Source organism: Pezoporus flaviventris, unplaced genomic scaffold (genome assembly GCF_033815535.1).
Source record: "Pezoporus flaviventris isolate CSIRO_AGI_PZ_B2104156 unplaced genomic scaffold, CSIRO_AGI_Pfla_v1 ptg000007l, whole genome shotgun sequence".
Lineage (NCBI taxonomy): Eukaryota > Metazoa > Chordata > Aves > Psittaciformes > Psittacidae > Pezoporus > Pezoporus flaviventris.
In genome coordinates, this window is record NW_026892555.1 from 21,767,201 (window position 1) to 21,790,127 (window position 22,927).

Consider the following 22,927-nt stretch of genomic DNA (forward strand, 5'->3'; position numbering starts at 1 on the left):
ATTATTATCTTGTTCTGTATTTTCAGGATTTTCTTACTGTATTACTTGTAATGAGAGTTGCCTACTATATGTCTGTTAAGGAAAAGACACTGTATATTTAAAAGCTGCTAGCTAAGTGGTAGATTGTCAATTTCTGTATTTGTTCACTTATTTTAGATCGAATTTAGTCTTGATTAGAAGCAAGATATTCTAGATTAACAGCATTATAAGGTGGATTTAATCAAGTTTATTAAAAATTATTTGTTAGTCTGTGTTTGCTAAGCTCTGTTCACAAATGTGGAGCTGATGCATTTTTTGCAAAAGAAAAATGAAATTCACTTTAATGAATAGGCTCAAACTGCAGTATATGTTACGATTTGTAGTTAAGACTTCAATAGAAGGCAGCATTAGGAAGAGTTAATAAACTATTGCTTAAGGTGTAAAGAGATTTTTCTAAAATCTGCTCCGTTCTTGAGCACAATAAAAATGTTTCCTAAACAATTTAAACCAGTTTTCATAACATCAAAGCTGCCATAGGCAAACGAAATCTCCAGCCCCTGCGTTGGTGAGCTGCTGAATGCGACGTAGAACAGTTCCCTTCTGCTTTCTGGGGACAGAGAGGGCCGTGCTGCTGTTGTTGGGAGCCTAAATCTTTCAGCAAGCTGAGTTTTTTCAGTGTTCAGGAAAACTGCAAACCACATCAAACTAAATAGGTAGTCAAGCTGTTTGGCAGGAGAGGAGAGAGATTTCCAGAAAATGAGTGAGGAAGGAATAACAAAAACTTTAGGAACTACAGATTGAGACATACTGTTTAAAAGCCAGCAGTGCTTCTGGTTAAATTTTTGAAGCTGTGCAGAAAATGAAACGTGCTGTCTAGCAAAGATGATGGTAGCCTCAGCCTGGGGGTGCGTGTCTTCCCTCCCTGATCACTGTGACTGTGCAGCATCCACCACCTGTGTGTCGGTGCTTAAGCTCAGATAGGCTTGGCTGTCATTCTCTCTAAAGGCCATGACCCTCATGGCTTTCCTGAGGCAGGGATCTTGTTCTCGCTGCTGCATCTGACAGCTAGCATCTCTCTGCTTAGCCCTAGCTTTGTTCAGTTGCTGCATTCAGATTCTGCTCTTTCTGATGTCTGGCAGGCCTCTTTCAGCTGATATCTCAGTTTTACTGTGTTTTTGCTGCCTTTGTTCTATTTTCTTCTTTCTGCCAGGATTAAGAAATCTGGCATTTGTTGCCTGTGAAGTGCCCTGTCAGGGGTATAGGATTTTTCCTGTCTATTTTGTACCCAAAGTGGCTGAAACCCATCCTCTCTTGTACGTGACTACGAGAATGCATTCTGCATGAAATAAACCCCAGGAAACAGAATGCCTATCATTTTTCCATTTATTAAAGATGATGTGTTATTTTCCTAGATCCTTTCTGAATTTAAACAGACGTGAATTTTCATCCTTATAAAGAATATAACTAAGTCAGGGTTTCCCAGCAAACAAGATACAAATTTGCGTGTGTGTTTTGGGTTGGGGGGGTGCGTCCCTCCTCCAACAGACTTTTCCTGTTAGGAAAATTTAGTTTTGCTCTATCCGTTCTTGTTTTAGTTTTGAGTACCTACGTGTTGTACTTCTGAGAAACCTGAGATCCACTTGTATTGTACCTCACTGGGGCACTGAAGTTTGAGGTTTAAAATTCTTCTAGTCCCTTCTACTGCTCTTCAGGTTAAACACTCTTGTGAGTCTGGTTTTAACTTCAAGATTATCTCTGTTCATGTATGTATCTTGCTGTGTCGTAACTCATTATTTAGGGAGTTTCTGTTTTTCTTTCTGAAATAATCTGAGCTGAACTAGCGGAGAAAAATAGCTTTAAATGATATCATTATGTACTTCAGGAATTTGAAGATGTTAATACAGCTTTATTTTTAACCGCAGGTCTTTTATTTCATGTTACGTCTTTTCAAATGCAAAATTGCATAGAGATTTGCATTTACAAAATACTTTAACAAAACTAGGAACATATTTTTTGTTTTATCTTTAGGATGTTTGGGGTCTTAACTAAGTGGGTCTGCTTTTTAAAATGGCTCTCATCCCAAACAATTTATATATTTGTTCTCAGTGCAGCTTGTATTTAAGTGTAGGTTACTAGAATTTCACAAAAATGTAATAACTGCTATTTTCTGAACATTTTTAAAGTGGTCCTCTCATAGGAAAATCAGATGTCAAGGAGGCAGAGCCTTAACTTGAGAAAGCTTTTGAATATGAAGGTGACATTTGGGTTTATATAGCTGAATGATAACTTCAGTTTGCTGAAATGTGATAGGTAAACTCAAGGGCACTGTAATGTTGATAACTGAGCCCGTTAGGAAGCACAACTAAAAGCACTTGCTCTGGAGAGCTACAGATGAATAGAGATAAAATGCTGACTTTTTGATTCTACTTAGTACATTAAGAGCTGTAGCTAGAAAATTCCTTTTATATTGTTATTTAGTAATACCTGAAAGGTTTTGGTTTTTTTTTTGGTTTGGTTGGTTTTTTTCTTCCCATGTTTTGTTTGGTTGTTGCATTTGTGTTTTTTGTTTTTTTTTTTTTCTCCAAAAGCAGGTAGGGCTAGGTATAAATCTTGTGTATTTTTAGGGCAGGTATGCTATCAGCTTTGCTATCAGCACTGTGTGGTTGTGTTTGCAATCAAGTTTAAATAGCATGGTGAGTATCCAGACGGAGTGTTTTTCCTAGACTTGAGATTATTTACTCTGTCAGGAGCTCTAGTAAACATTTATAGTATTTTCAGGGCTCACTGTGCCGTTAAGCTTGAGATGTCTGGTATAGAAAAAACGTAGTATATAAAAACCCACCAAGATCCTCTCTGAGGCATTTGAAACTGTGAATTTTTGCCTGTGATACTCAAAAAGTAATTTTTAAAAATGTCTGTGAATGGATGATGCAATTCTGCAGAGAAGGTGATAGCAAATTGAATGTCGTGCTTCAGTAGACTCAATTGTAAGCATGTAACGTAGCAGGAGGCTCTGTAAATTACATTGGAAAAAGGGAGTAGTAGGATTTTTTCTTTCTGTACACTTTTAAAATTAATTAAACTTACTCTCTATCAGATACTAAAGTTTTGATCTCAGGGGTGATTACTAATGGATGTTTACTAGCTGCCACGTTTTTGAGATATATTGCTTGCTGTTTATTTCCCCGTGTTCAGATTCTTCTAAGTTGTTTGTTTTCGTGACAATTATACACCTCACAACTACATGAACATCACTTGATAAAAAACCAATGAAAAAGATATTTGAACTGCTTAGGATTTAATAAAGCATTAATAAACGCTGTGACTGGTGTTGTCAGGCTGGGTAAAACTGCAACATCTCACAGCACTGTTGCTTTTCTACCGTGTTTCACAATGATCTGCGCTTTTCCTTAGACTTCAGTTCCTGTAGTCAGGATTGCTCGTTAAAGTTTTTGGCTACTAGGTATTTTTTTCCCCTCCCCCCTGAACTTTTTTAGCCTTTTTAATCGCAGAAATGTTTATATTCTGGGTGCCTCCTTGTGACTTCAGAAATGAAAAGGGAAATAAAAAGACACCTCCCTCCTCCTAAAACCCTTTTGGAATCTGTTTTTTAAGGGTAATTTAATGAAGGTGAAGGACCCAGCTCATGATTTTTGAATTTTAGGATTGGGAGTACTCAGCTTACTCAATGCAGAGCCCTGGGCCGTATTCAACAAGCGTATGTAAATGGTAATGCGCACTAAGGCTACTGAAAACTGGTTTGTTTCTACTTTCTTTTTTTCCTTCCCCTTAGTGGTTTGCTATTGAAGTGTGACTTTTTATGAAGCTAAGAAAAGCCCTCTAGAGCTGAAAAACATTGATGATAGTGACTAGGATCTAGCTTTGCGTTGTTAAAATGATGTAGTTTTAATGTCTGAGCAGAAATAATTCTGCTAGCGAAAATAGGAATAATGGGATGCTTATATGCAATTTTATCCCTAAAAGACTTCTTAAAATTACATGAAGTTGTCTGTCTATATTTTTCTCTTAGTGCTATGTGCTTATTTTGCCCCCCAAAATGTTTAAACTGTAGTTCTGTGGAATGAACTTTGGCTTTTGCAAGTTAGGATGTTGGTCCTTTTCTTACATAAATTGTTCAAAAATAATGATAGTAAGTTAGGTCCTTCTTGTATTTGTACATGTCCGTGTTTTGTGTTTTGCAACAGGGAAATGTCCTGAAATAAATGATCTGGCTCTATCCCCCCAACCAAATTTTTTTTATTGTGAGTGATTGTAGTGACAGCAGGGGTGTGGGTATGGTAGCAAGTCAGAGCTCGGATGTGTCTGAGGGTGGGTGTCTGAGGCAGCTCATAGCCTGACACTGTTTGTATGAGGTCAGTGTGATTTGCTGTATAAACATAGAGCAGTTCTCCCCCTGTTGCTGCATAGGAGCAGATGAACAGATGACAGTAACTGCGGAGTATTTCCGTGCACGCAAGCCTGAGACAGCTACTACATAAGTGAGATTCACAGATTTGGGGATGTAAATTCATAGATGAAAAAAATTGGTTAGAAAGGCCCACCTTGTACCTTTTGGATCCTGACTCAAGTCTAGTTTCTTATACTGGTCAGAATTTGAAGTCATCGTTGGAGCTTATTCCATTAGAGAAAAGAAACTCTGCTTAGCAGAGGGAAAGGAGCAGCTGGATAGAAAACGTTTCTCTTACCTGAGGCCACTAACAACACAAAACATCCAAGGCATGCACTGGTTGAATCTTAGAAAGTGCTATAGGCAACCCACTTTGCAATTGCCATTGTTGCAATTACTGTTGTTAGCCATTCTGTTGATAGTTCATATTGTAGGAATTACTAGCAGATGGGAAAATAGATGACTCAGAATACAGTATTAACAATCCATATTTTTTTAATCAAAGGCCTTTAATAAGGCATGTTGCATCTGTAAGATTCATTTAAGCAGTTGCTAGGAAGAATTTGTTTTTTCAAGTAAACACAACAAACTTGATACACATTATTTTTTGATTGAATATCTATTTTCTTAACAACCTAAACCCTGAAACTGTATTTGCTTGTTTTCATTGCACCAGCTTAATGGCAGTGTTCCATAATTTAGTTTGATAGACTGGAGGTTTGCAATGGTAACTCATGCATTATGGAATTACTAATGAAACCTAATTTTATCGTATTGAAAACATCATGGGTCTAGAGCTTTTATTTACCTCTGTTAGCTGTCAAGGGTGGATTAAGATTATAGTGTGCTACATCCACCAAAACTTTGGCTTTCGCCCCCTGAAAAGTTTGGATAACTACAGATAGGTGCTGGCCAAGTGTGGCTAATGACTTCCAGACTCTTTTACAGATCACTTCACCTAAATCCATGGACCAGAAGCACCACCGAGTATCTCGGATGCATGTCCTTCCTCCTGACTCCTGTGCTGGACACAAGTGAAAGCCAGTAGTCAGGATTTGAATTGCACCCTTTGACTTGATGGCTTTTGAGAGTCCATTTTTGGTTGTATTTTATGTCCTTTTCAGCTTATTGCTACAGAACTCAGGTCTGTAGACAGGGACACATATATATTTTTCAAGTGCCCATTTTGATCTGAATTTTTGTCAGTGTGATTTGACCAGGGTTGTGAACTAAATATGAAGGGTACGATGTGGGTCCTCCTGCAGGCAGAAGTAGTATTGACTGCAAGTAGTTATTCTTTGGTTTGCTGAAATTACTGTTCCAAATGAATCTGGTCCATCTGGGGTGCAAGAAGTTAGACTCGGAGACCAAAAAAGTAAAAAGTGTCGCAGTTCCCTTGCTGAAGTTTGGTTCTGGGAGATGATTACATCAGTAGAATTCCTTCTGTGTCACTGTTTGAAGACATGTAAAGAAAGCAATTGACTTGAAACCAGTATTGACCAAAATAAGAATGTTTTCTGCATAGGAAATACTCTTCTGATGAAATGCTAAACTGCACTGCATTCAGCCAGCCTTGCATGACAATACTGGGTTATTTTTTCCTTCAGCTACAAAACTGAGTTACCGCTTCTTAAAACCAGAGCGGTTAGCGGTTCCTGCCACCTTCACACAAGGGGAGTACACCTCTCTCTGGAGCACTCGTAGCTCTGACCTGTGCCCTGAACACAAACGGATCACTTCATGCTCAGAGTTGCCCTAACTTCTGTTTTTTTTACTGTATCCCAGCTTAATGAGGATGGTCACATTAAGAAAAGCTTGCTAACGGTTCTTAATCTGTTCAGCTGCTTTTTAACTTCTACTTGTAGTCTTTCTTGGAAAAGTCTTTAACCCTATTATGACTAATTTGAAAAATGAGCCAGGAGGAGGTAGATGATTGGTGTCCCGCTGGTAAAAGTTCAAGATAGGTTACACCAGGTACACTTCTATCAGAAATTCCATTCACTGAAGACCTGTCTTGGAGGTGGCCCACTTTTACCCTAATGGCCATCTGTTGTGTGGTTGTGGGTGTTTGATCTCCAAAAGGACAGGACTGATTCCATTGTTTGGAGTGGCAGAAATTGAACGATCTTTACAGTGCCCTGATTACTGAATTGCTACAGTTTACAGCTTTTAAAAAGCTATCAAAATGTAATTTAAAGTCTTTTTGAATTCCTGTAGCTTGCACGCTGAATGTTCTCCACTCCCTTCCCATTAACACCGGTAGCCCTAGTAGTTACAGCAGCAAAGTATATGGGAAATTATTTATGGCAGTTAAAATTGCAAGTGATAAGTAAATGAGTGCTGAGCTGTATCGCTTTAAGAATTTGAATCAAAATATTTACATGCAGGGGAATAAATTACGCAGGAATAAGTATCTTGAGTTTTTTCTGCATATCTCATTTGGTACATTTGCCGTTGCATTCAGTGTTAGGACTTTTGCAGGCTTTTAGAGTTAACAAGTTATTATCTACAGCACAGACGGAAATCAAGAAGTATTTTTAAATTTCTCAAGGAGACACATGTGCAGGGACACTCACATCTAGATTCAGCTGTGGCTGATTAAATGGTTTTTGCATCTGATATTGGATAGAGGAGACCTTCATAACTCTGTTTTCAGTTTCTTAATGTCCCCGTTTTCTGTCATCCTCTTCTTTTGAATGTCCTGAGCATCAGCCGTTCATGCAGATGAGTGCTGTGGCACCCTGGGATCCCTGGGTGATGTGGCTGAGATCATTCTGGAAGATTCTTATTATCTCGATTTAAAAATTCCTTCCCTTTATATTCTGATTTCCACCCCAGCTGTCTGTGATCTTTAAAGAATATTTAATTCTGTTTGCTGGCTCTGTTTCTTGATTGAAATTTAAATAATAACTCACCCATCACATTCTTCTCTGACAATCTATTAAGAAAGTGGTTTTCAGTGCAGGATAATTATGTGATTGCATCAGTTGGAGTCTATTCTGTGCAGTTTAAGCCTGATGTCTACAGTGGTGACCGAGAGGGAATAAATGGCTGCCCACGCTGGCCCAGAGTGGGTAGGACACTTTGTCAGTGACAGTTCTCACAAAATACTTGCACATGAGATTATTCACAGTGCCTTTCTTAGACTGTTCGCGGGTCTGTGGAGTCCCAAATATGTTTCCTGTCATGTGCTAAAAAAATAGGTGTTTATTGGTTATCTGTGCTGTGTTGGGATCAGTTAAACAGGAGAATCAGCAGTGTAATTCTTGCTTATTATAAAGCAAATCTTTCCAACACTTCTCTAAACCACTTCTCTAAAAGAGTATCTTCACTGAAAAATGAGTCACGTGCCAGTTTTATTTACCAGTGGGCCAAAAGTGAAAGGGAGTGGTGGAGTTTTTTAATCCTTTCTCTGAAAATGAAAAGGTGTTTTTCTGTAAAAGTCTTGGTGACTGAGGCATTATGATTCCTTTCCTCCATCCTTTCTTGCATTTATCAAATGGAAGAAATACTAGGTTATATTTATTTAATTCCTTGGGAGGCAGCTCTTTCCCTCCTAAAAAATGAAAGGTGTCATTTGAGACAGAGTTTGATGAGCTACTGAGCACATCTGAGGTCTCTGAGGCTTATACAGGTCTGAGGATCTTTGGTCCTGGAAGTTATTTTGACATCTGGATTATAATTCTCATCTTCATTGCAAATCTTACGGTTAAAATGACATTGCATGAAAACGTGCGTTTTCCTCCATATGCTCTTCTACAACTTTCTTATCTCCACTCCCTCCTTATTATGACTTTAGGTTATTTGTTCACTATGTCCATGGCAGGGGGGGTTGGAACTAGATGATCTTAAGGTCCCTTCCAACCCAAACTATTCTATGATTCTATGTGCAATGTAGCCTATTAGTAGAAGTCGTAATGCTGGGTTTGTATGTAGCAGTATGTGTTGCTAATTTATATGCCTCAGATGCTGACAAAAATAAAGATCAAAACTAGTATTTCATTCCTCAGGGAGAACAGATCAGACTGTGTTGATGGAAGACTGCCCTAGATTCATGAACGAAGTATTGACTCATTAGTAGGTTGATTCAGGAAATGTTTTCCATTCCCCCCCCCGAGTTAGGTGGTTGTGCTTGTTTGTGATGACAGAATATTTGCAAACAAAATATAGATTATCCCTTTCCTAAAATGAAATTATTTGTGCTATTGGAAAATTGTTGATTTTTTTTTTTCACGCTCACACATAGGCAATTCTGACGAGAGAAACACAGAGAGGCACTGGACTTCATCAGGGGAAAAGTACCTAGGCCAGCTAAAGGAACATACTTAAAATGTGGATCCTTCCCTGCAAGCAGCTGGGGCAGTAGTGCCTAATGTGCCCGAGTACCTGGCAGGACTCCAGCCTTTATTTGCATCATCCATCAAACCCAACATAATGATTTGTTAAATGACCCTTTGCTTTTAATGGATGAAATGTAATGAACTGTTTAACATTGTGAGAAAATATTTTTAGAAAGGAGAGCTTGGTCAAAGCTAACTCGCTCCCCTTCCTGTGAATTTAGGAGATTATTTCATGTATTGTTGAAACACTCTGTTAGCAATTTGCTTTGACTAGTTCTGGCAGCAATCTGTTGAGGAAGACAGGTGCCTTCGTAGCAGAAAGTGCCTCTAAATACCTCTCGGACTATTGCAGCAGCTGTCTGATTTTTTCAGGCTTCTGTAAGATACTGCAGTTCAGTAAGAAGTATTTCATTAAGCAATGTAAGTTATATACATGACTGTAATTGTGTATACTGTGGCATGCTTTTTTCAGCCGAATGAGTTCAGATCCAACCCTCTATTTATTTGCAATCTATTTACAAGGTTTGCAAAGTGTTTTTTTATCATGTATATTAAATATACTCTGTTTGTGTTTTCATGTGCTGTTAAATTATTTACTGTGGGGCATTCTTAGGCTTTTGGTTATATAAACAGTTATGTGTATACATATACTCAAAGTGTGTAAAAACAGTGCAACTGTAAATTAAGGAATCATGAAAGGTAGGGGTTTTCATTTTTGCTTAAAACAGGTTTTAATCTTTTTGGGTTTTTTGTTTTGTTTTGTTGATTGTTTTACAGTTAAAGAACCTGAGTTTAGAAGAATTACAGATGCGATTAAAGGCTTTGGACCCTATGATGGAACGAGAAATTGAAGAGCTTCGCCAGAGGTACACTGCAAAGAGACAACCTATCCTAGATGCAATGGATGCAAAGAAACGGAGACAACAAAATTTCTGAGTTTGCTATACGTGCAGAGATAATACTATTAGTCAGTGCGGACACTTTGTAAGCCTGAAGGAATTTGATTATTAGAGTTTTCAAGACCCAATCTTTTGAATTTTCCTTCAATTACAATGGGAGCAGTGAAAGAGCATACATATGGTGTTCTGCAGAGAAACTTTAACACTTGTGTGTATTTTCAATCTTTAATGGAATAGAAGTTTAATCTGTTACGTCTTAATCCTTTTCAAGTGTATAGTGGTAACTCAGTGTTGTACTTTGGGGTTGTGTTTTGGAGCACCTGGAGCGATTTCTTAATTGTGCAACACTACAGAGCCTTATGTTGCAATGGATTTTCCTCCCACTTGGTAGCATATTTATTACATAATCTTTGGTTATCCTATTTATTTTATGCCTGTTTTCTTTTTTTGTTAGGAAGTATTAGGATAATATTGTGGAGAGCAGAACCAGATTAGATAAAACTAGTATTGTGGTATAATTGAAAGGCTCACCAATCTTTTAAGAAAGTCCAATTTCAGCAGGCTTCCCAATTCAGGACAGCACTTGAACATGTATCCAGCCCATTCATATCAGTAGGATGTATGCATAACATGAGTAATAGGCACATGTTTTTCTGCTCTCGTGAACCAGGGATTGTGGCTGTAGTTGATCAATCCAGTTGTTACGCTACAGAGCATTCTTTTAGACAGTATTTCTGTCATTTTTACGCACACTGAATGATCCTTCATTAAACAAGAAAACAAGTGCCTAATCAGTTTTGATTTTTCTCTTCTTTAGGAGAATCGATACTTGCAGTCACTCCTTCAGTGTAAATTTCCAATTGCTATTGCAATTCTGACCAGTATAAAACCGTTTTGCACTGTAGTTTTATAATGAAGTAACAGCTACACTTTCTGAAAATGTTTTTTTTTTAATTCATTTAATTTTTTTAGCAGTTTTCAGGGGAGAGGGCAGTTATTACTGGTTTGTGTTTAGTTTGGTTTCATATTATAGATATGAAAGGATAGTAATTTAAAAGCCAAAGAAAATGAATTGAATACTTATATATAATAAGTACTGAAGAGAAGCAATGTTTTGCAGTCCTCTAAGGGTTTTGTCCTGCAATCACTAGACATTCAAAATTCCTGTAGTCGTCTGCTGATTGATTTTGGTGGATCAGAAATTCAGGATCAAGCTCTTAATATCTTTTTGCAAGTTCTTCTGTCTGGTTTATATTGTGGGTTATCTGGTAGGTAGAATTTACAACATTGCAAGAAATATTTCAGACTTAGCAGAAAATGTGATCCACTTTCTGAACAATCTGCTGTGTTCTGTATTGATAACTTTACTCTTGTTGCCTTCTGTGTAAATAACTTTACTGTGATAGTCATACTTCTTTAGATACTACAGCTGAAAAGATCTTTACATTTGAACCATGAGCTGTTAAGCTTTTAATGGTGACTACTGTATGGGCATCTTCTGTTAAATGTTGTCTGGAATTTTGTAATCATCTCATACCTCTTCACATTTACCGTCATCATACGTGGACCATTTAGATGGAGCAGTGCAGATATTGAAAGTGGTGCATTATGTCATAAAAATGATGCAAAAGGAAACCAGAAGGTTTTACAAGATCAGTGTACTACAGCCGTGCTGGGACCAGTACATGGGTTTGAGCTGCATATAGCCGTTGTAGCCATTGTCATTCTGTGTGTTTGCGTGCATGCCACGCTCTGACATACAAGCCCAAACTGTTTGAACTGGGGCCATCCCTTACGAAGAAGCAAAAACACAGGAGATCAGCAGAAATTGCTTTAGGCAGTATAAATGCACCTGATAGTCTTAGGCCTCACATTTATACAGTGAAATGATGAGAAATAAAAAATGGTGTAATCATATCACAGTGTCATTAGATTATACTCATAATGCAGCAAAAAATAACAGCACACCCACCCCCCCCCGTATGGTTCTTATTTATTTAAAGTGAATTTCTAATTCTTGAATTTTCTCAAAACTCAAAGGTGTGTGTGCATACATGTATTTGTGTAGGCATACCCACATATATGCATATCTATATATAAAAGAAAAAGTATAAAACAGATTTAAACCATCAGGAGAGGAACCTAGCTTGCCTTTTCTTGGTGTGCCTTTTAAACAAAGTGTCATTGTGCAGACACTCTTGCTTGCATCTTTAGCAGCTTTCTTTTCCCTTACTCTCTTAAACTATTCCCTCAAAAATTAGACTTTGATTTTTAAAAATGTGGCTTTACAGTAATAGGCAATGTAATAAAATGATCACAATTTGCATATTTTATGTATTCTGAAAACTTGGTAATGCAGTGTGTTAAATATGAATTGCCTGTCTAGGAGACTCCACTAAAAGGCTGTTTTGGACTAGAGCTGGTGCAGTCTGACATCTGAAAGATATCAGAAGATAAACAATATTCTTTCTTCACTCCTGATCTGTCTGCATAGAAACAGCTCAGATTTTGTGCAAATGCACAAACACAGGTGTGGATTATACATGGAGGAGAAAACTCTTGAGAGCCATGGAATGAAATAGAAGTGTAAACAAGGTACTTAAAATGGGTGAGAAGTAACTTCTGATATACTGCAATCTGGGATATATTGGACATTTGTGACCAAAGAATACTTTCACCAGTTAAAATGAAGTTAGTAATGTTGCCCTTTTAATACAGTGCACACTGAAGTCAGTGTACGAGCTGTCTTTGGCTTCAGAAGCCAGTGTATTGGGCTCTAAATTATGTGCAAGCATAACTTAAACAGGTTTTATATTGAGAGATAGATATGACTTATTTTTGTTTCTTCTGTTTATGTAAATGAATCAAGTCATCCATGTTGTTGACTTCCCATCTCTACTGGAGGATGAGCATCTCTGTAAAGGAAATCCGACAGTACAATAAATACGACATTTTACAAGCAAGCCTTGCAAGGAAATCTGATACAACTACTGACAAGTTAACCTTCAGTAAGATTTTAACCAAGCAATTTCTTGTTTGCTTCTGACTTTGTATGTTTAGATTTAGTAAGTAAACAAATTTTGAAACATCATTACTTATTACTAAACATTTGTAATAAAAGCTAATTTTTCATGTATAACAGTTGTCTTGTTGGTCATTCTAACAGAAACAAAATTACATAAATAATAACCATCAATGTTCATTTCCATTGTCATCTCTCATGCTTATAATACTGAGCCCAGCTGTGAGTGCGGATAACCACATCACTTGAAGTCAGCTCTGGAAAGGATTTATCCAACTCAAGATGTTGCTGCAAACTCTAGAAGTCTGAGTATCTCAATGGAAGAGTATCGGGCAGGTCTAAGGGCAGAAGTCCTCAATATTTTGTGGAAGCCACTCTGCAATCTAAGGTTGCTAAAGGCCTAACCCTGAGGGAGCTGAGCATCACCCCAACCCACTGGAAATGTTCATAGACACCCTTTACCTGGAGGTACTAGTGGACATTAGCAGCCTTAGGTGTTCCTTTGATTTTTCTAGTGTAATGAGAAGTACAATAGGTAATGGATAGGCTTAACCAGGAGAAGAAAATCCATTTAATGTCTCAAAATTTACTCCATAGCCCATTTCTTTTCTGAATTTTAAAAATTACTGCTTAAGAATTTGCCCACAAAGGCACTTCAGTAAAAGAGACTTATGAGCAAAACTCCTTAATGAACCATGGTATGCTTGAAGTGACAGAATTCTGCTGCTAATCTGAATTAATCTGACAATTACTGGATATTACAGTTATTTACTGTATTTGACCATGTATATTTAGATGAGAGTGCCCAGTGGCTCAGGCTGCTTCTCCACCCAGCGTGTTGAACTTCCAGATACAAATACGGCTCATGATGCGTGAATTCCTGCACAAGTCACCATTAATAGGCAGTGGTGCTTCCACGCAGAATGTAGACTGTGCAACTTCTGTAAAGCACTCTGTGTGCACACTGTTTTATCAATGTGATATGATGAGGGTTACATTTTCTTTTTAAGTGTATATATAGTTATAAAACTAATTAAAAAGACCTTATGATGTGAGGAAGTCTTTTTCTTTGCATTCATAAATATTCAGGGCTCCAGTTTACTGTGGTATTTATTTCTGTATTTCCAAAGCAATGATGGATGTTCTGTAATCACAGAATCATTTAGGTTGGAAAAGACCTTTAAGATCATAAAGTCCAACCATTAACCCAGGACTGCCAAAGTCCACCACTGAACCATATCCCGAAGTACCACATCTACACTACCTCCGGGGATGGTGACTCAACCCCTTCCCTGGGAATCTTGTTTCGGTGCTTGACAACCCTTTCCGTGAATTTTCCCATTATCCAATTTAAACCTCCCCTGGTGCAACTTGAGGCCATGCTATGCAGTTTTCTGGGACACTAGTTCTGGGATATTTTTCTACCAGGCTGTGGTAGAGCAGTGTCTGGCACACTATTGTAAGTGAAAGCCTTGGAGAAGTCTTCGGGTGTTTTTGCTGCTGCTTTTCCCCCTGCTCTGGAGGATGAATGTGAGCATTACTTCTGAGGGCACCCCTGAGCCGAGTGTTCTTGGAATGTTGTGCACAAATGCAAATGTTGGCAACAGCTTTTGTTCTCTTTTTCTATTCAGTAAAGTCTCGGCTGTCCTGTTTTCCCTTCATTTGAAAATACAGGAAGTTCAGATTCTAACCAGCTCTTTCTCTTCCGGGGTGTTTGTTAGACCCACACAGGCTAGATACTAGGTACTTTTTTCCCATTGTTTGCCTCACAGATTCCTCAGGATAGACTTGTGGTTAGTTCCACTAGGCCTTATTTGTCACAGAAACAGGAAGACGCAAATCATTAAAAATCGATTTCTTTGGGGAGAAATGAAAAAGCATACAGACAGTGCTTGCATCTCTCCAGGTCACTGATGAGGCCAGCTATGGATGGGAGCGAAAAAGTGTGGCTGACAAAAGCAAATGAGGTAGCCGTCCAAGTAACTTACTGCTCTATGTCGCTGTTTCACAACTGATTTTTCATTCATGTTTATTGTCTTTTATATTTGTGCTTTACTTATTCAGTTACTACTTTTAAAGATAGAAGCTTAAAATCATGAATTTTTAACAAATTGAAACATACCATAACTGAGTAAATAAACATGGGGGAAAATCCCAGTCAAAAGAAAGGGTGGTGGTTTCTCTTTTCCTCCCCTACTCCTTTCTGGGGTCATGGAGGGTTTCAGCTGCAGCTGATGTTTGTCTCTGCATGGAGAGGCTTTCCCTGCTCTGTCCCTGGGTGTTATGAGTGCTGAATGGGCTGTGCACATGCTCAGGATGCGTGTCAGTGCTGTGCTCTCGTGGGAACCACTCTTCCCTCCTACCCTTCTCTCCCTTCCCTGTTGCAGCGGAGGCACTGAAGGCTCCTGCAGTGTGAGGAAGCAGCACAAAGTGGTGAGTAGCTCTTTGCCCTCAACAGGCTCTGTGTGAATCTGGAGGCTGTTGATCAGCATCGGGACAGCACTGTGCTTCAACCAGTGTCTGTGGCCTAGGGGCCCTTGCAGGAGCCAGCTCCCTTTCTCACCAAGGCCACGCCATGGTGACAGGTGGCTTTTGATGCAGAAGGCCACAGCTGTCTGCTGGTTCGAGTGCAGCGTGGCCACAGCCCCTGGTGCAGATGTGGGCATGGCCACCCCAAGGTATGTGAAAATTACATTGAAACATTGAAAAGTAAAAAGTTCCTTGTGTCCAATTTCATACTGATGTACAAAAACCATTTAGTGCAGTGGGAGAGTCTGTGTAATGGCATCAGCTAATGATTACTCCTTGCTCTACACCAGGACATTTCGTGAGTAGTAACACTATCCCTCAGTCTCCCAAGTTGTTCTTGTAGGCACTGGGTTTAGCTTGCTAGACATAATGGTGAGAGCGGGACTTTTCATGTGCCGCAGGCAAACAGCCAGCGTCTTGCCTTGTGCTTGTACTTGTTCAGTGCAAACAGGCCTTTCTGAAGGCCACAGCAAATTCAGAGGGGATAAACTGAGAGTGAGCAGGGAGCTGCCTGGAGCCAGCCAGCAGGAGAGCGATGGAAGGAATGAAACTAATGTGATCCTGGGCTCCAATACTGGTTTTCTGATCGCGACAGTGGGGGAAGAAGTTAATGCTATTTACTCATGCACTGCAAACCCCAGCAACCTTCACAGTTCTTTTCTTTAGGAGCCACAACTTCAGAAATCAAATTTGTAAATATACACAGCCACATGCTGGTATATCTGGATGTATTTTTTCTCTGTCAAATTAATTAAATTGTGTGCTCTTTACTGAAGACCTGGACTCTTCTTCCTGCGAACAGTTGGAATTTTATATTACAGTACCTCTCCCTAGCCAACTCCCAGAGCAAAACATGTCCCTCCAAGTCCTGTTTCTCCCCTTAGGGCCAGTATTCGGAGCTGACCAGTATAATGGTTCTCTCACTGTACAAAGGTGTGTGCAGACACACACAGAAGCAACCCCCTCTACCTCTTAATTCATCCTTTCATTCCCTTGGTGTTGCTGAAAGGGCTGATGCACACATCGATGTTTATAACACGACTTGTTCCCCTTTTCAGATCTTCCTGCTGCTCTGTGTTCTTCCTGGGCTTCCAAGCCTGCGTGGTTAAGGAAAATCTCACAGCCAATACATCAAAGAGGGAGACCAAAAGCTTTTGATTTGATTTATCTGACACTAAGCCTGTAGTGTGATGCATCAATTGATATTTCATTTTTATTACAGTACAATGGGGTATACAGGCTTAACAGCAAGAGGTGTCCTTTTGATCTCATGCACATGAAAACAGGTGTCATAGTCCAGAGATTATGGAGGTCAGAGATTATTTGAAGAAGGATTAAGTGGAGTTATCAGTTTTCTTAGCAACCATATCCAAAAGCATGAGATTCTTTTTAAAATGCATGCCGTATTCCAGTCCGTAGGTATGTTGCATTTTTGTCATATACCGATTTTCCCTGCTGAAACTATGGAAGAAGACCAGAATTTTTCAAATTGTTTTGTATTAAAAGAATGCAGAAGCAAATCAAACTCTGTACTTGTAATAAAGAACTTCTTCTGAGTCTCCTAAAATCCAGGAAAGGTTTTGTTTAGTTTTTCCTGTTAGTTGATCTTTACCGAGTAAAGTTCTTGAGACCATCCAGAAAATAATGGGGTAACTGTCTTAATGTTCAGCACTGCACTGATTTATATACGCATCATTGCTTAATCCAAATCCGATTTACCTCTGAAAGTGAACAGAAGTCTCCAGTGCAGTAAGTGCTAGTTGAGTATTTCAATAAATACAGCTGAAATACTGCTCTGATGCATTCCAGGAGTCTCTCTTGTGCTGTTAGAAACTAAACCAACCAAAAGTGGTTTGTAGTCCAGTGGTTTGTAATGTATGTGCTAGAAATTCTTGATGGACTATATGCTTGTATTTTTTCAGCAACCTGTCCTGCTAAGGAAGCACATTCACCACCGATTGCTCAGGTTTCACAGAAATACAGTAGCTTTGGGGCTGTATATATTCTACAATGCGATGTGGCTGAAATCAATAGGTAAAGTGTTCTATTATTTGATAAACCTGTTTCTTCTAATTAGTGTATTTATAACTCTTTTGTTGACACCCAGATATTTAAACATCCCCCACATATGTAATTATTGGGATAAATAAGTAATTGAGGATTTCTAAGATCACAGGATCCACATCCCAAAAATTAATGCAAATTTATTCCAAGGGTGGGTATAAGTTTGAAGCCTTTTAAGTGTTTCCATTGATTTATTCAGCCCATCAACTGACACAATTCTTATACATCTCATAGCACTTCAGTTACAGCCTCCACAGAAAACACGACAGTTGGGTCCTATCTTGCAGCTGGAGTAGGAGGGAGTCTTAATCGCCAAGTGTTTGACTGATATTTTATTTGTAGGCAGATGCTGAACTGAGATGTTTAGTTCAGCTGCTTGCTCTAGAATGAGGAATGACCATTCAGTCACACTGAAGAAGAGATCACTGCTGTGTTTCTGAGCTGCTTTCCGGCTTCTGTTCTGATCAATGGAAATGGTGCTGCTCAGGGCTGGCACCGTGCTGCAGACCCAGACAGCTGCTGTGTTCCCCCACCACAGCCGGTGACAGAAGCAGCATGGCCTTATCCCAGAACTCCACGAGGCTGCCAGCCTCATGTTCAGAGCTCCCTGTTGCTGATGCGATTGAGGGGGGGTATGGCTAACACCCTGGCTGTGCTGAAACATTTGGGAATCTGAACCTGGGGGTGCTGGTCTCTGGTGTTTGGTGCAGATCTCTAGATGAAACCATGCAAGTCATGGCTGTCCTGTGCACTTTGCAAGGAAAGAATCTGAACACTATTCCAGCTGCAGCTTTGCTTTCTAGTCAGGTTTATTCTTCTTTTCTGAACTGTATAGGATTAATGTTCTGTTTAAAGGCCCATGAACCTAGACTAATCTTGCATTCACCATGGGTTTTTTCTCACCTTCTTCAGCAGGATGGTGAGATGCATTTTGCTTTCTTTAATTGTGCTTTGTCAGGATGGAAAACTGTCAGATATTCTGTGATTCTCTCTTGTTTCAGGAAGCATTAACTGTCAGAGCCTTTTTCTTCTATATTCTTGGTATATCTAGACTGACCTTTCTCTGAATCTAAGGGGATTTCTAAGAAAATAAAATGCACCTAGAAACGCCTGCCACCTCCTGTTTCCAGCGTGACTCCCATCTCCTGGCTTGTTCAATGGTTTCAGTGCTTTGAGGCTCCTGCCAAGTTTGAGGAAGCACATTCATGTTTTTGTGTACTGGTGGATGGGCCAGTGCTATGTAACAGCTCAACTGAGGAGGGAGACTTTGTGCTCTTCAGCACTGCCCCGGTACCACTGGTGAGAGCTCCAGCGCGGTTCCAGTTTATTGTGCTTGAGGCACCTGAGAGCCAGGAGTGGGGCTGCTCCCACTAACAAGTATAAGGAGGGCCCAGTGCATTTTTGCCACCAAAACCATAAGAAATTTGCTCTCTATTTATAAAGCATTTCCAGCACAGCAGCTGAGAAGCTCCATGCACAAACTGACTGTCAAACCTGATAGCTCACCTGCCAGGCTGAATACAAAAGGATCCAAGAAGGAGCTGCTGCATTCCCTGCTGAGGAGACCTGCCTATCTCTCTGCTGACTGTGCAAGAGAGGGGTAGACACATAAGAGGGAACTGGATGGGGACGGCCAGCTCTCTTGCTGCTTTCCAGGTTTCAGCTGTCTTCTTTAGAGTGTGCTCCATGGGGAATACCATGAACCACTCCACCAGAGAAAAGTACATCCAGGCCTTCTTCCTTTGGGTTTTCAGGGTAGGGATGGAAATGTTATAGAAGGATCATACTAACAGAAACAGCAGGAAGCTGTGCCTTGGTATGGGAAGAAAATGAAAGAAACAGAGAACAGATTTTTCCCCAAAGTAAATCACATCTTTGATGTGTTATCTTTGGCCATACTTGGAATACCTAACATATGGAGGTGATAACCCATGATCTGAAGTGCCTAGGCACTGGTACAATAGAAATAAATCAGAATTTACTTGGTAATTAAGCAGGTGGTCATTAAAGGGGCTATGCTTGGATATCAATGTTGAGAACAGTTCCTAGAATGGCACAAAACATGGACAGTTTCCACTGAAAGTTGGTAGGATTGACATTACTAAGTCAGGAACTCCAGCCACTCATTTTGCTGTGCTACAACCCCACCACATCACCCATTCGTTCATTGCATGTCTCTGGGGCTGCACGAGTAGCCACGTTGGGATACAACAAACAGACTGTGAGGGTGGACCAAGAGGTACAGGAATTTAGATGGGCAGCACAGTGGCTGCTCATAAGCAAAGAAAGATGTTTAAGTACCACTCATCTTCCAAATGTGATTGAAGGTTTTCTTTGAAGGTCAGCGGTGTGATCAGTGGAACAGTCTGCTCAGAACCACACAGACTTGTGAACCTCACAGAGCACCGGTGCATGTGGTCATGACAAGCAGATGCTAGACTGTGCATTTAAAACTGGGAACTCTTCGGGTGATTTAGAGGAGAAATTGGCAGGTTTATAGCAGACTTTTTCTGATCCCTGAAAAGTTATCCCTTTATCAGCTGTTTCTGAGCAGGGACCAGAGAGAAGCCAAGCCCCTGTTTTTCCCTGAAAGGCAAAAACAAAGAAGAGGGAGGTGCTGATGTTTCTTCTGTGAAGCTGAAGTGTTGGATTTGTGCCACTGCCTCCTGTAGCCAGGTGCATGCATTTATCCAAGTGAAGACTTGCATGATTTAGGGTTGTGTGTAAAGGGTGAGGTGATGTCAGGCAAACAGTTTTCTGCATGGTCTGGTGGGAGGTCAGTTTGAGTTTCAGCACCTGTGAGATGATTCTCAATCCCTTATACTCGCAGGAGAAATAAATGCCAGAGCCAGACCTTTGTCAGCAGTGTCATGCTAGCTTGGGAAACAGTTTCTAGACTGTTTGGAGGTTGCCTCCTCCAGTTGACAACCCATCATTTTATAAATGAGAGGTGAATCAGGGTGATGTTTCTTAACAACTGCAACTATTGCTCTGAAGGTGCAGACATTACAGCTGTCTCTGAATCAACTAAGCAGAGAACTGTTGCTTTGAATAAGGTATTAATGTATTGCCTTTTTTTCCATTGTTAATCCAGCATATTATTCTCAGGCGAGAAGCATCAGGAAAAGGCAGAATCAGTAAAAGATGCTTCAGAAACTGAATATTCTTTGAGCCCTCCCTAAATAGTGGGAAACTTGAAGTTACAGGAGATCAAATTAATTTGTGGTGCAACTTAGTGGGAAGTCAGGCACATAAACTGGGAAAGAAACAAAAAAAAATAACATGATGAGAAAAGAACAGTTCTGGCACAGCCCCTCACCAAGGGATAGGAGTGGTGACTGTGGCTTGAATGTTGTTTGAAAGCACCATCAAAGGTAGATTCAAAAGTCTGGAGTATTGTGAGAAGAAATGAGTAACTAGCACAGCAAGGGCAGTTACTCTAAGGTCTTTCTGCTTCTTGTATGTGCACAGCTGGGGCCTCTAAGGATGGGGGTTGTTTGAGAGGAGATGAAAAGTCATGTCAAGTTGATTTAGCTGCTACAAGTGCCGTTTTTATGTTGCTTAGTCCCTAATCTGTGAGGTAGAGAACAAGAAGCTTGCACTATTTGCTCAACTGAAAAATGTGGGTTCCCCATCACAACCACCAGTTAGGAGAATGTATATGATTAAAAGAAACCTTTCTTCACAATGAGATCCAGGCTTCTCTTTGATCATAAATATAATACCCTGAAACTTAAATCAGTTCTTAATCTTTGATGAAATATACTTTTTTATGCATTTAATTTCCATTTTGTGGCACAAAGCTGAGTTCTTGAGTGTGTCACATGCTACTGGGACAAGAAACTCAGTACAAAGAGCACCAAATACAGTCATTCCCTGCAGTCTCATAGAGTTCCATACAAAAAGGTACAAATACTGGAGGTATTAAAGTTGGAAAATTAAATGCGAAGTTCTTTGTTTTTAATTTTGCAATGTTAAGCAGCTCATGCTATAGATAATATGTGAGGAAAAAAACAGTCTGCTTTCGAAATGGATGAAGTAGTCTGCAGAGAAAGAGAGAATTAGCAACTGATGAAAGTAAGTGAATAATAAACCGGGCAATAATGCAAAATCTGAACATACATAAAAAGCTTAATCACAATCTATATATAGTCTTTATATCTCAGGAAAATAATATAACATATTGCTTTCTTGAGGACATCTCCAACTCTCATAATAGCCTAAATTTGTATGAGAAATCAAGATTCTCTAACAGTTTATTCCTGGCAATAAAGTAAGTAAGTTGCCTCATTTGAAATATTCCCATAATCCTCATTTAAGCAGTTCAAAGGTCTCATCTGAAAGAGAATAGGAGCAACATTTCCACCAGTGCCAGGAAGGTGACTGTCACAAGCCAGGAGGAGCACATGCCAAGCGCAATGTTCTTCATTAAACTGCACGTCCGTAACAAGTGGATTTCTGACCACAACAGTTTCCAAGTTTCAATCGCTGGAGAAAGTGGACAATTAATCCTCTCATCCTTCATTGCTGACCCGCTGTTTTATAGAAGTGAAAATGCCCCACTCTTACAAAGAGTGATTGAAGAAGTCTGGTGAAAGCAACAATTGCTCAAACAGCATACCACCTCATCTCCTCGCTGAGGCTTTGGAGAGATTGAACTTTTCCTTCAAACTGAAAACATTTTTCTGTAACTTCATTTAATGAGAGACGAAGATTCTCAGCACTTACTGGATTGAGCCCTAGAATAGAGGTTACTTCATAAAATGGCAGGAAAGGTGTGCTTCATTCTTCCTTACCAAGATATTTTGAGGGAGCCAAGACATCATTTAACTTGAACAATCATTATCCTCATCAGTGAACAGTTCTCTTAGTCATAAGCAAATATTAAAACTGCTATACAAAGCAATACAATATGATATAATATTCAAACAGATTAAATCTAAGCAGAAGTGGTACAGAAAGAAAAAGCTACATCTCCTAGAATGGCCAGGGGAATACAACTTCCAAAAAGAAAACTAAAAGGAAGCTTGGCAGGTATAACTCTGTGAAAATAAGCATTAAGGACATGTGATTGCTGTCTATAAATAGAGCATGCATGCAATCACTAAGAAGAAAATGAAATATTTAAGCTAAAGAACAGTGGTGGCATGGGAAAAAACCCAACTGATATAAAGCAGCCATTAATAAAATTATGCTGAAAGTTGCACAAGCCTTGGAAAGCAGCACAGATCTGGAATGCTCTTCCGGAGAATGGGAGAGCAAAAACCTGACTACTTTTAACTTGGAGTTAGTTAAGTTTATGAAGGGAATTCCTGTGTACTGTGTAAAGTCATTGTCATGATAATAGGAACATATTAAATTTCAGTACTTTATTTATTTAGTGTCTTTGATCCAAAGCACTTATATAAAAAAGCAATAATATAAATTCCTTTCAACCAGTACAATAAAAGTCGTAATTCCTTGGGGTATTTCATTTTCTTTAGTAAAACACAATTTGGACACATTCCATTCAATATTTGCAGAAATGACAGAGCATTGGCCCTATGAATAATAATAAATCTAGAACATAAGATAAGCTATAGGTTATTGAAATGATGTGTTGCAAAGTTTGGTTCCAACCTTTGCAATGCCGAACTAGCAACAGCTGAGGGAATAGGTTTACAGGTCTCTTTGAGTAACTGCCCTG

At 39.4% G+C, this 22,927-nt stretch overlaps 1 protein-coding gene across 2 annotated transcripts in view; it reads left to right on the forward strand.

Moving 5' to 3' along the window:
* STK3 (serine/threonine kinase 3) overlaps window positions 1–12,765 on the forward strand; it is a 125,084-nt gene extending 112,319 nt beyond the window's left edge. For both annotated transcript variants that reach the window (XM_061448039.1, XM_061448038.1), the window contains exon 11: window positions 9,505–12,765. In XM_061448039.1, the coding sequence (XP_061304023.1) occupies window positions 9,505–9,663 (159 nt within the window). In that variant the 3' untranslated portion in view covers window positions 9,664–12,765. The remainder of the gene's footprint in view (window positions 1–9,504) is intronic.
* The last annotated feature ends 10,162 nt before the right edge of the window (window positions 12,766–22,927 follow it).